This window comes from Pagrus pagrus (genome assembly GCF_965226575.1).
Source record: "Pagrus pagrus genome assembly, chromosome: 18".
Taxonomy (NCBI): Eukaryota; Metazoa; Chordata; class Actinopteri; order Spariformes; family Sparidae; genus Pagrus; species Pagrus pagrus.
The window spans coordinates 2384034-2397833 of NC_140202.1; the positions used below are offsets into that span (position 1 = coordinate 2384034).

At 40.8% G+C, this 13800-nt stretch overlaps 1 protein-coding gene across 1 annotated transcript; it reads right to left on the bottom strand.

Annotated features, from left to right (window-relative positions):
* Positions 1 to 7352: 7352 nt before the first annotated feature.
* On the bottom strand, positions 7353 to 9154 carry kcnf1b (potassium voltage-gated channel, subfamily F, member 1b). Its single transcript, XM_084380963.1, has one exon. The coding sequence runs from the start codon at positions 9059 to 9061 to the stop codon at positions 7742 to 7744; it is 1320 nt and encodes a 439-aa protein (XP_084237089.1). The 5' UTR covers positions 9062 to 9154; the 3' UTR covers positions 7353 to 7741.
* Between the last annotated feature and the right edge of the window lie 4646 nt (positions 9155 to 13800).

Sequence of the window (13800 nt, forward strand, 5' to 3'; positions counted from 1 at the left end):
ACAACAGAAGACCACTGCTGGTGAGAGGAAATTGTGCTTTTTTGAGAAAGAAAGAAAAGCAGAGGGGAATATGTTACCATCATGTTCAGCATGACATCAAATAAAGGATATGAGGACATTAGCTGCGATGGTTTCTCTAGCTAGTTATAAAAGTACATGAGCATTTAATACTATTAATTAGCTGCTACTGGCTAAAAAATGCACGGGTCAGCCTGGCTGACTTTCAAGTTCAGGGTTGGCCTGAGCCTTCCGATGGCCCTGGGCATATATCAAAGTAACATTAAGTACATTTGTACTAACTGAAAGTGGAAACAGAACATCCATCCCCTAGTGCACCCAACATACAGGACAAACCATGAGTTTCTTTACTTATTTAGTCTATAATGGAGACATTTAAGCAGATAATGGTGCCCAGCGGCCAGCCTGACTAAAACTGCTGGTTAGCTTCATTTTCCCCTGGAGGTTTCGTGCTCAGTGGTAGACAAAATAGCATAGTGAAAGCTTATAAGTTCATATGGAACAAATTTAGACACCAATGGTGTCATATAATCTATATCCATTACATTTTGCAAACACTTACTTCATAATGATACGTTTAGTAGAACGTTTTAGTAAAAAAAACATCGTCTTTGCCTCCATTAAGGATCACAATGCTTTTTCATCCTTAAACTGGCAAAGGTAATGTTAGAGCTGACAGGAAGTTAACAGATAAGCAGTTCGTACAACAGATATGCATCACACATTGTGCAAGTAGAGGATATGTTACAACTTTGTCTAAACAAGAATGAGGACCCAAATGCAGACAACACACGGGAGGCAGGATTGGGGGAAACAAAAGACGACCTTTAATTAAATAAAGCTGAATGATAGAAAAAAAAAAAGAGGAACACAGATAAACCAAAACGAGTACTGGGGACAAAAAACAAAGTAGCAACAAAAAGGTTGAAACAAAGTGCAACAGAAGCAAATTACAAATCAAAATAGAAACAAGAAAACAAAACCAGAAACATACCAAACAGGAGACACGAGGAGACACTGAAGAAGAAAGCAGGGTGGCAACACAGGGGAAGGCAGACAGACCAAGACGGCGTCCCAAGGAACAACACGGAACGAATTGACAAAGACATATGGGAGAACAAAGACTATATGCCCAGGCACACTAATGAGGGGATCAGGAACAGGTGTGTGCCTGAGTGAGGAGGGAAGAGGAACAGGTGAGGGAACGAACGGAAAAACACACAGGAGGAACTGAAAAGCAAGAAGTGACACATGAGGGCATAATATCAAAATAAAACAGGAAACACAAGAACAAGACACTGAATCATGACAGAATATTTGCTAAATGCCACGTTTGTTAATTTATGTCAGTGATCTACATTATTAAGTAAATCCTATGTTTACTGCTGGTGATCCTGTCGAAGGACAGAGGGTGTCGTCTCTGTACAGATTGTAAAGCCCTCTGAGGCAAACTGTGATTTGTGAATTTGGGCTATACAAATAAAATTTGATTTGATTTGATTTGATTTGATTGCCACTAATAGATTGTTGAAGCATCTTTGTTGGATCTTTTTGTTTAAATGTAGGCCTACACCCGGGTCATTCCATGAAAATGGTAGCTTTTTGAACAGCAATTTCATGTTTCAGTTGTATTATTTTTTTAACAATTAAAACATGGTCACATAACAGTTAACCACTGACCATGATAAATCAACATAAATTACAGCTTAATGTATTTTAATATTTTTATTACATTATATTAAAAAATGCTTGTTCTTCCTTTTCTTCACTGGTGTTACCAAGGTTTTAGATGATAATTCAGGCTTCCTGGGATGTAATTGAACTATTTAATTAGCATATATAATCAAAGAAAGAAAAGGTTAATGACATTATTAAGACGTTTTTTAAAATGAGTAACAATTTAGTTTAAATATGTAGTGTACAGTATTATAATGTGACGTTTTTCAATTTCTGTCATTCACATTTTTACATAACTTTAGAATTAATTGGCATTGAGTCTTCAAATTTGAATTATCATATCCTTAAAATGTTTACTAATGACTGTTGCAACAGTTAGCTAGATACAAAAAACATATTTAAATAAACTGGTCAACTCTGATGCCAGAACACCAATATGCCATACAGTAATACCAGTGATGCACTGTAACACCAGTGACACAATGTGAAGGAAATGGCACAACAGAAGATGTTTCAAACAGATGTTATCAATTTATTAGTATTTCACCTCAAATAATTTCCCATTTAATGACTTGTTTTATTCAAATGTAGGCTGGAATGGGAGTTACTCACTGGTGTTACCACTGGTCACTGGTGTTACTAACAAGAACAATAACACCAGTGACAGTAACACCAGTGACACATCGACAAACAAGATGGCTTATTCAAGATGGTGGACATTGCAGGCTATACTACACTTCTTAATTTATAAATATATCAGCTAATCATACAATTTGATCAATTATCTTAATCAAATTTCCTTTCCCCTTACTATAAATGCTATAACACCAGTGACACATCTTAAGTCCTCACATGAAATTACTAGGTAATTCTTAAAATTGTCAACATATGAAGAGAAGGAGCTGTCTTAACATGTGCTCTTCAAAATGGACACACCTCCAATGACCTCTTGACCCAAGAAGATTTTTGCTGGGATGCAGCAGTTTTTCAAAATAAAGGTTTTTACAAATAGTAACACCACTGACATGAAATCAAGGGACGGCTATTTTTTGTAAACTATTTTAATTATTAATTGATATTTTCATTTTTTTTAGTATTATACTAAATAACTATAACACTTTGTATTGTGACCCAAAAAACAGGAGAAAAACATTCATTTAAATTCAAAATATGTCACTAAACCATGACTCCTTACCCAAGGGACAAGCCAAATTCATAGCGCTAACCATGTTCTTCAAGATATATATATAAAAAAATGTGAATTATAGCTGTCTTATGTATGGTTTAATAACAAGAACACACTTCAGTTACAGCAAAACATGTATATTTTGTGTCATTGTTTAACACTTTTGAGTGTTTTTGAGTGTAATGCAGGGACAGGAAAGTTACCATTTTCATAGAATGACCCACCCAGCACCACCTCTTTTTCAATTTAACTTATGTCAGTAAAATGGAATACTTTCTTCCCCTGAGCATTCTGTTCCATAGAGACTGGAGAATATTCCTGGATTTTTCTTTCCCACTGTGATCACATGTTGTTGTTGCCACTTGAAAAGTGTCACTTTCTTATGTGCTTGCTGCAGTGCTGCTGTGTCAGTGCTCATATCTAAAGAAATCCTGAAGAAAACAGATGAATAGTGTGAAACTTCAGCTACCTAAACACTAACGTAACCACCCACCTACGCATTACTACTGACCAGTGGGAGCTAATTAAAAATGACTTATGATCAGTATTAAACCATTCTTCAAAAGCTATTTACCATCAAATCCTCCTATAGACACACGTGCGCCCTGGGACTTTTAGGATCGTGGGAGACCTCTCCTGTGAAGCATCAAAGTGCGCTGGGGGAAGCCAGGTATTGACAAGGTGGTTCTTCCGTCTTTGATGTGATTGTTTACAGGTTACCATGGATTAAACATTGTAGGAGAGCCACAGAAATAAATAACATGGATGTTCATACAACAGCGCACAGTTCGATAGAAAATCAGTTTGTCTTCCACTTTTAAAGGTCATTACAGACTCTGGTCAGCAACATATAATTTCAACCTGTGTGTGTCTGTGCTATACAGGAGTGAGACTGAGTCAACTGTAATGGCTGCTGATGCATAATAACTGCTTTATTTGGTTATAGTCAGTTTTAATCTAATTAATTTCCCTTCATCTTGCCACATTTTTTATCCTCTAATGTTGTTGAACAATCATGTGTTTGTTCTATTTTTACCTTCAGAGTGCAACCCACTTCTCTTTTTTTAAATTCGAAGCTATAAGAGTAAAGTTTTGCATCATTACACATCAGCAAAATGTGACAGCACTAATGCTCTACATATCAGTGTGTCTGATCGCTCTCTGAGCCAGTGAAGCTGACAGATCATCTTAGATGGAGCACGAGGAGGTGGAGGCAGGACGAAGGAGTGAGAAGGAGACAGAGAGAAACAGTGGGTGGGGTGGTGGTGGTGGAAGAGACAGGGGTGGTGAGTGTTTTTGAGCGTTCAATGTGTGTGGGTGTGTATAGGCTTACTTTGAAGTGTTTTCCCGCTGGGGACGGCAGTTTCTCACAGGCCACTGCCTCAGATCGTGTCACATGCGATGCACAAGTGCAGATAAACACAGAAACTTAGATGGTAACATGAAGATGAAGACACAGACAGAATGAGAAATGTGTCCACACACACACAGACCGTACAGCTCATAGGATCAGCATTCACCTGCTGTAGAGCAAACAGGGACCCATGCCTGGTCTATGACATAACTCTGTCACAATGGAACATTATCTGTCTTCTTTTGTGTGTCATTTCTATACAGGATGGCTGCAGGAAGAAACAATAAAGTGCTGTCTGTGGTACCTTGGAGGCAGCATACTGTGCAGGACTGAACACAGGCAGGCAGACTTCTGTACTTCTGCGAATTTGCTGAAAGTTGTGGCTTTTTTGTCCTCACAAATTGTAGTTATGTGCATTATTCAAGTTCCATACTTAAGTGCATATTTGAGGTACTTGTACTGAAAGGTTAAATATCTGATATTTTTAACATTATTATTGCAGGGAAAAAAAATAATTGCAATGTTAAGATAAAGTAAACACTAGGCAATTTGAGGGGAGATCAATGTTAACCCTTGTACCCGAAATGCATCCCCCTTGTTAACTGCCATCCCTCTCCATCCCCCCTAAGATCACTAATAGGTGGACTGATGTCCAGGTGTATGCATTTGATGTAGTCTAAGATGCTGGTGCTCATATCTATTGGCAGTGACAGTTGTTGTATAGTTCACCTTTAACTTGAGTATCTTTCTGCTTCGCTACATTTCAGAGGGAATATATTGTCATTTCATTTATTTGACAGTTTAATAGTTACATTACAAATAAGGATCGAATAAACAAACCACATGATGAAGTTATAAAATAATTTGCAATAGTATAGTACACATTTTCACATTTGTCTATGTGTAATTTTACTTTTGATTTTTTAAAGCAGCAAATAATTTTTTGTTGATTATGGCGGCCCCTGTGGACAAAAGCGAGTATGAGCACCATCGCCTCCTGTAGTAAAGCTCTTGATCTGGCTAGTGTGCGTATTTGTCTTGAAAGCGAGTGAAAGCAAGATGAAATGTATGTATTCATGGCTATGAAAGATTAATAACTTTAATATGAACATGGTAAAACAAAGGAAACTTGTTTTTTGTGTCCTACCGTACCACCAGACTACAGAGCAGCTTCTTTCCTCAGGCTGTGAGACCTCTAAATTTATCCTCAGCTCCCCGCCATAAAAATAGGTTTAAATTTTATGATGTGACTGACCTGATGAAAAACTAATATAATTATGCAGAATTAATAACTTTAATTATACTTAAATAGCCAATATTCTCACTGATGGAATAACCTGTTAAAAACTCTTTTAGTATGTTTAACACATTTTTGCTAATAATACTTTTACTTGCACTATCAATGTAGAAATTTTACTTGTAATGGGATAATTATTTAAAGCAGTATTATTTATCTTATTTAAATGATCTGAGTACTTCCTTGACCACTGTTTAACTCTATATCTTTAGATGAGTGACTGCATTATGAATAAAACCTGCTTCTTCTGTGTTCCATTTTAAATGACCCAACACTCAAACTGTGGATCTCTGCATAAATAGATTTTCAAAACAGTTTGTCTAAATTGGCAAGGCCTGTAGTGGTCACATGACTTGCATGCATATAAAACAAAAGATAAGATAAGCATGTATTGATTGCCAAAGGGAAAATTTAAAAAAAGACAGATCTTTGGTTTTAATACAATTTTTGAAATAGACATGACAAGCATCTACAATAAAATTCAAAATAAACACACATTCACAAAAATATTGAGACAGAATATTTGTATTGTTGGAAAAAGGATGGTGTCAGCAGTCACATGTAGTTAATTTATGGTCAGGTTATAATAATATTATATTATATATATATTTTTTTTAGAAAGTATCATGATAGCATGTGTTGTTACAGCTTTGGAGTCTTTAAAAGTGTGATTGTTTTAAGTTCACACCATCTTTCACTGTCTGTCATCTGTCCCAGGGGCATTAATAATCACATCTACACATTAGCTAGTGTGGGGTCAGCCAGACACACAGAGCACATACTTTTGATAGCTGTCTTAACACAAAATATCCCTCTACAGTCAGCTGTAAAGTAATCTGATTTAAGAGATTAATCACACACTGGTTTTCTGGAAGCTGCAATTTATGACTCAGCTGTTGTCATATTTTAGCCTTTCTAATTAAAGGCATTGCTTAAAATGATAGAAGCTATAAATCCACAACATTTGTCCTCCGATCCCTAAATGATACATTTCACAGCAAAACATTGAAACCTGGTTATATTATATACTAACCTAATCCTTAAACTTGTTATTTTGTGTTATTGTTCTTTTATTATTCTCAGTCTGGAAATTTGGACTCAAGTATCTAAGTTGTCCTTGATTAAGCAGGTTACATGTGATGCTTTAATGATTCTCTATGCACAAGTATGTACAAGTTTTTTTCATGCACATTTTTTAATTCTATGATAACAACAGACTTTATGTCAACTAGACTTATGCACCATGGAATAAGTAGCAGGTAGCGCAGTCAAAGCGGCAACAGTAACAACACAGCTGTGTACAGACAACATCTCTGTTATGGTGCAATGTACAGGTGTATTGCATGTGCATGGAGCTGTCCAGACGCGGCCACAGGTATAAAAATTGTCACTGTCTTAATGTCAAGGTTTGTTATGGAAGCCCATTTCTGCCAGTTAAAGAAAAGGGGGGAAAAAGATGTATACTAAGCTTGATGAAAAGAAATATCCCCATGGTAAGGTGTAATTAACAGATGAAAAGTCAAAAAGCTGAAATTATAAGATTTAGAAAAAGATAAAAATTATGACATTAAAGTCAGAATTATGAGACAAAAAGTCAAAATAAGATAAAAATGAAAAATTATGAGATTAAAAAAGTCAAAGTGATGAGATAAAAAATGTGATTTATGAGAGAATTGTGGGATAAAAATCAAAAGTATGAGATTAAAAAAAATCTAAATTATAAGATTAAACATTTAATTAAAGTCAGAATTAATTGAATCAATTGAAATAGAAAGTCAAATATGAGGTAAATAGTCAAGTCTATTAGATGAAGTCAAAAATATGCGATTTAAACAATCATAATGAGGAGATAAAGAGTTGAAATTATGAGATAAAAGTCACAGTTATTCGATAAAATATCATAATTATGAGGTTAAAAAGATAACGTTTAACATAATTATGACTTTTTAACTCATAAATATTATTTTTTTATCGTTTTTTTTTTAATCAAGGCTAACTTCTTTTTTCTTTAACTGGCGGGGATAGGCTTCCAGTGTTATGACATACTGAGTTTTGTAAATTAACTTGAGTTTTATGTTTTGATTTTGTTCTGGCTCATGAGATTTGGACAAGTGACTTTTTGATCTTCATATTTCCTACAGAAATGATCTGCCCTCATGTTTCACTTTGACGGCAAACGTCCTGGTAAAGTGTCGTCCACAGTCTCAGTTTAATTGCTGCTTTTTCTGCGCGCTTCCCCGCCAGATTTCAGCTCCATCAGCTCCACTTCATGCTTCGCTGCAGTCTCCAATACTTTCTGTTTATTATAGAAGACCACAAAGTTGTTTATGATGGGGTGGATGGGCAAGGCGATAGCTATCACCCCACACAGAAAGCTGACGGCTGCGTTGCACTTGCCGAGAGTGGTTTTGGGATAGATGTCTCCGTAACCCACTGTGGTCATGGTGATGATGGCCCACCAGAAAGACTGCGGGATGCTCCTGAAAAGAGTCTCCGGGTGGCTTTGCTCCATGGTGTAGGCCAGCGCTGAGAAGACAAAGATCCCCACGCCCATGTACATGAGGAGCAGCCCCAACTCTTTGAGGCTCTTTTTGAGCGCGTAGGTCAGAGTCTGCAGCCCGGAGGAGTGGCGCGCAAGCTTGAAAATACGCGCGATACGCATGATCCGGAGCGCCTGGACAGCCTGTTGTACATTAGCCAGCTCCATCATGGATGTGGTACCGAGGTAGGTGAGGGACAGGACCACGTAGAAAGGCATGATGGCCATGAAGTCTACGATATTCATGAAGGAGAGCGCAAAGTGCAGCTTGTTTGGAGAGGAGGCAAGACGCAGTAAGTACTCCGCGGTGAACCATAACATGCAAGCCGACTCGATCGCCTCCAGGGTCGGGTGCTCCACCAGTTTTCCCTCGGCGTCCGTCACCTGGAGCTCTGGGATGGTACCCACACACATCACCACCGCCGACACCAAAATAGAGAAGAAAGATGCGATGGCGATGATGCGCGCCGGCAAGGAGGAACCCGGCTTCTCCATCAGTTGCCACAGGAACCTCTGGCACTGCTGGGTGCGCGTAATGCACTGATCCACCTCCAGATCTTCCAGAATGACTTTCACTTTGTTTGCAATCTCGTTCAGCTCCTCCTCCTTCTCACTTAGGTAAGTTTTGCAGCATTCATCCAAAACACTTTGGTCTATTTTCCAGAACTCCATCTCCTTGATGAAACAGATGGGGCAAATGCCGCGTTTTATGTGGATTTCATCAAAGTAGTAAACGTCGATGATGCACTTGAAGGCATCAGGATCTCGGTCAAAGTAAAATTCCTTTCTGCCGGGATCGAAGTCATCACAGAGCGAAGAGATAAGTTCAGAATTCTGAGTTGAGCAGTTCAGCAGCTCCGCTAGTCTGCTCTCCGGATAGCGGTTCAAAACATCCCCGAAAAGCACCACTCGGACTCCGCCAATGTTCACAGCAATCTCTCCCTCGGCGCACAAACCACGTCTATATTTTGGTTTCGGAATTGTCCACATTTTACTAAATGTTTGAATGAATAAATTCTTTTCATATAATGTGAAAAATAAAGCGCACTAACCAGAATTAATGTCCATTATTTCGGCGCGTAAATGTTTCTTCTCGAGACTGTTTCGCGCAGTGAATAGCACTGCTTGAACGGCCAGCTTTTCCTAACACTTCCCACCGCTCTCTCTCTCTCCCCCTCCCTCCCTCCCTCTCTCTCTCTCTCTCTCTCTCTCTCTCTCTCAAACACACACACACACACACACTCGCAGGTATTTTTTAGGGCAATATGTCGCTGTGTGGTTGTAAAGACAATTGAGTCAATAATTAAAAGAACACTGTATCGCGCTATGTAATACAAACTTTAACTCTTTTCCCACCGTGGTGAAAGACTATTGTCCATTTCAAGTTTTGAAGGTAAATACCATGTTGCGTTATGCAGAACCGTTAATTACTGGAAGTTACAGTGTTACTATATCCGAAAGGAACCGTCCAATGTGAAATGTATTGATTGCTCGACTATCACTTCTGATGTCATGTAGGCCATGAAAACTGATGCTGCACAGAACAGAGATAGTGCACTCTGGTGATCATGTACTGTATAGCATTCAGTGGTGGAAATAACCAAGTACACTTACTCAGTGGCTTAGTAACCTACTTGTGGCACTGTAGCCTACTTTATTTGAGTTTTTCTATTTTATGATATACTTACAGTAATGTTCGACTGCATTTCACAGGGAAATAACGAAGCTTACTTTTTACTGTATCTGACAGCTGAAGGTATGGTTAGTTTTCTGAATAAGATTTTGCAGCTTCTGTGATTTGGATGTTGCATCCTTCCGTTCATTCTGAGCTGCATTATTATGGATCATGCACACCGACCTCTTCGGCCTCTCCCCGCTCTTCTGCTGCTCCCGTCAGGGTCACTCATCTTCCAGAGCCGCTCTTCACCTAGCCTGTCTACTTTACCTGAGATAGAGCAGACAGGCTAGGTGGCAGAGCAGCAGCAGGGCAGTCTAATGAGCCCAGAGACTCTGCAGCTGTGACAGCCAAAGTGCCATTGTGTTTACCGGCGGGGCAACGGCTCACAATCTGCCACATAAGCTCTGCCACTGGCTGTTTTTGACAAACCAACCACAAGAAAACCACAGCCACAACCCATTAACTCCACTGAATATATAGTCAGGAAATAGCAAGCTAGATAGCTAATTCTTGTCTCTTTGTGATGTGATTAAACATTAACAGCCCACAACTCCATCCCTCCCTCTGGTTGTACAGCAGGACTACTCAGGCACGCAGGGGGTGGACACAGGAGGACAGCCTCGATCAGGCACTCGGCTGTGGGCACAGGTCCTACCGATCTCCCTCCCTCTTATTCAGTGGACTACCAGGGCCATGGAAATCTCTGTGAGCATAGTGATATATACAGTCATGATATCTGTTCCCTACAGAATATGCTGTATAGTGCCATATAAAAATGTACAGGACTATTAAAGGGGAACTTCCGTTTTTTACAACCTGGACCTTATTTCTAGCATAAAATATGATCATTTACTCACCCAGATAACTTTGGTGTCATTTGAAGTCGTTCGGGCGAAATTAGATCCAGTGTAGCGCCGGTATATCCATATAATGCGAGTGATCGGGGTATTGAAACACAGCCTCTATATAACGCATTATCTGCCACGAAACTAGTTCATTTCACCAATATGTTGTCATGATACGCTAGTGCTATTCCCCTCTGAGTCCGGGCTCGTCCGTTATCAACATCCGGGGTCAAACTAGCAGTAGCAGCTACAGGTAAACAAGCCGGCTGTCGCGGGTGCGCGCGCAGCTCAGAGATGACATCTTCCAGGTCAGAGGTAGTAGGTCAACCTACAGACCCTGGATGTTGATAACAGGCAACAGGCGGACTCAGAGGGGAATAGCACTAGCATATCATAACAAAATATTGGTGAAATGAACTAGTTTCGCGGCAGATAATGCTCATAGAGGCTGCGCTTCAATGCCCCGATCATTCGCATTATATGGATATACACGGCGCTCCACTGGATCTAATTTCGTCCGAACGACGCCAAATGACACTGAAGTTATCTGGGTGAGTAAATGATCGTATTTTATGCTAGAAATAAGGTCCAGGTTGTAAAAAACGGTAGTTCCTCTTTAAACAACATGCAACTGTGAATGAAGAAAGATAATTTATTGCACTGTGATGGCTTTAAGGTTTCTATTAGGAATATGCGTAAAGGTCACTTAAAGGTCTCATATTGTAGAAAGTAAGATTTTCATGTCTTTCAGTTTGATGATAATGCATGTCTAGGTGCTATACAAATACTGTGAGTATTAAAATGCTCAATCAAACGAGAAATGCACACAGCCCATATTCAGAATTTGGGTCTTAAGCAAGCCCTGAAGTTGCGACTATTTACATTCACTATTTACATCGACCTCAGCATGGAGACCAGGGGACTTTTCTGGGCTCTGGTTTCTCTGCTCTTCTGGCTGTCTGTGGAGTTTATCTCGGCATACTACAACGAACTCAATCTCCCCGACGGGCAGCGAGTCACCTACACCAGAGACTTTCTGCTGCGGCTCGCACCCCAACCCCACCAAGCCATTACTACGGACTCATTCCCTGAAGAAATCCGACGGTACCATTCTTCTCATAAAGAGGACTCAACCAACAACAAAAAGAAGATAACCAGGAGAGGGAAGAAAAAGGGTGGACTTAGGGCCAGACTGGCTAACATGCGCTCTTTGCGCAAAAAAACAGACGAGCATCAAGCTAACATTAACCATATGCATGAATATAGGACTGCCTCAATTCTTGCATTCACGGAAATGTGGTTAAAAAACACAGACAGTGATGACATGCTGCACATAGATGGCTTCGGGTCCCCTTTAAGACTTGACCGAGACGCTGAGCTCACCGGTAAGCAACATGGCGGCGGCGTGTGTCTCTACATAAACACACGCTGGTGCTCAACGGTAATCGTCAGAGAGGAGCTGTGCAACACCGACATCGAGCTTCTGGCTGTCTCCCTCCACCCTTTCTATCTTCCCAGAGAATTCCCACAGCTCTTTCTCATCCTGGTTTACATTCACCCCAGAGCAAACGCATCTACAGCAATAGAGCACATTAAGGAAACGATACACAAACTTGAACTTATATCCCCAGACTCTCCCAAATTCATCCTGGGAGACTTCAACCACTGTGAAGCTGACAAGTCACTGAAAGGATATCAGCAATATGTCACCTGCACCACCCGCCAGGGGAAGACTCTGGATAAATGTTATGGATCCTTTCCAGATGCATACAGATCCATTTCTCTTCCCCCTCTTGGCTTCGCTGACCACAACACCATCCTGCTGGCACCAGCCTACACCCCGGTCATAAGGAGGACAGAGAAGGTTATTAAAAACATCAAGGAGTGGACCAACGACAGCATTGCAACTCTGCAGGGATGCTTCCAATCCACAGACTGGGATAACCTTCTCGCCCCTCCAGCAATATCAATGAGCAAGTGGACACGGTGTCTTCCTACATCTCTTTCTGTGTGAATAACATCATTCCCACCAAAAAGGTTACAATCTTCCCAAACAATAAACCCTGGATAACCAAAGAACTCAAGGAAATCCTCAATAAAAAGAAGAGAATATTCTTCACTGGCACCGAATCTGAAAAAAAGGAGGTTAACAGAGAGGTGAAGCGTGCCATAAAAAATGTACAAGGACAAAATGGAGGAAAAATTCACACAAGGGAGCCTCCGCTCAGCTTGGCAGGGAATCAAAAACATGGCTGCTGTGAACTCTGCTCCCACCACCCACAGGACCATCCAGGTGGCTGGCAGCAACCCAGCATCCCTCCCCAACAACCTTAACTCCTTTTTCTCAAGATTCTAGACGGACAACATCACCCAGCTAGAAGATATTATCTCCTTCCTCACACCTGCAGAAGCTAAACTCTCCTTCAACACGGAGGAGGTGGTGAGAGCCCTCAGGAGGACCAAGGAGAACACAGCACCTGGCTGTGCAGAGCAGCTGGGGGGCGTGTTTCAGCTCCTGTTTCAAAGATCCATGGACAGCAGCACAGTCCCCCAGCTATGGAAGCACTCCACAGTGGTCCCCATCCCCAAGAAGAGCTCTGTAAAGGCTCTGAACAACCTCAGGCCTGTGGCTCTCACCTCACTCGTGATGAAGGCTATGGAGAGGGTCATTAAGAACCACATCATCAAGGTCACTGACCCACTGATGGACTCTCTCCAGTTTGCTTAGGCAGGGGGGTTGATGATGCTAAAATATACATTCTGGACACGCCAGACTCCTGTTTGCAGACTTCTCCTCTGCATTCAACACCCTACAGCCACACATCTTGGCAAAGAAACTCTTCATCCGCTTCCACCTGGACGACCAGCTGATCCTGTGGATTACAGACTTTCTGACTAACAGGTCACAGCGAGTGCTGGTCAATAACACCTTCTCTGACCTCGCCTTCACCTCTACTGGCTCCCCTCAGGGCTGCGTCCTCTCTCCTCTGCTCTTCATCCTCTACACTGATGACTGCAGGTCCACCCATCCAGACTGTCATCTGGTCAAGTATGCTGATGATACAGTTCTCCTGTCCCTGCTCTCAGGCCCCTCACATCACCACAGCTCAGCGCTTCATGAGTTTGTGGAGTGGAGTGATAACTCCTGCCTGGAGTTAAATGTGGAGAAGACCAAAGAGATGGTGGTGACCTTTTCCAGCAAGCAG

What these genes read in the sequence shown, in the direction of transcription:
- kcnf1b (XM_084380963.1), bottom strand. Translation starts at nt 9,061, where the DNA reads ATGTGGACAATTCCGAAACCAAAATATAGACGTGGTTTGTGCGCCGAG.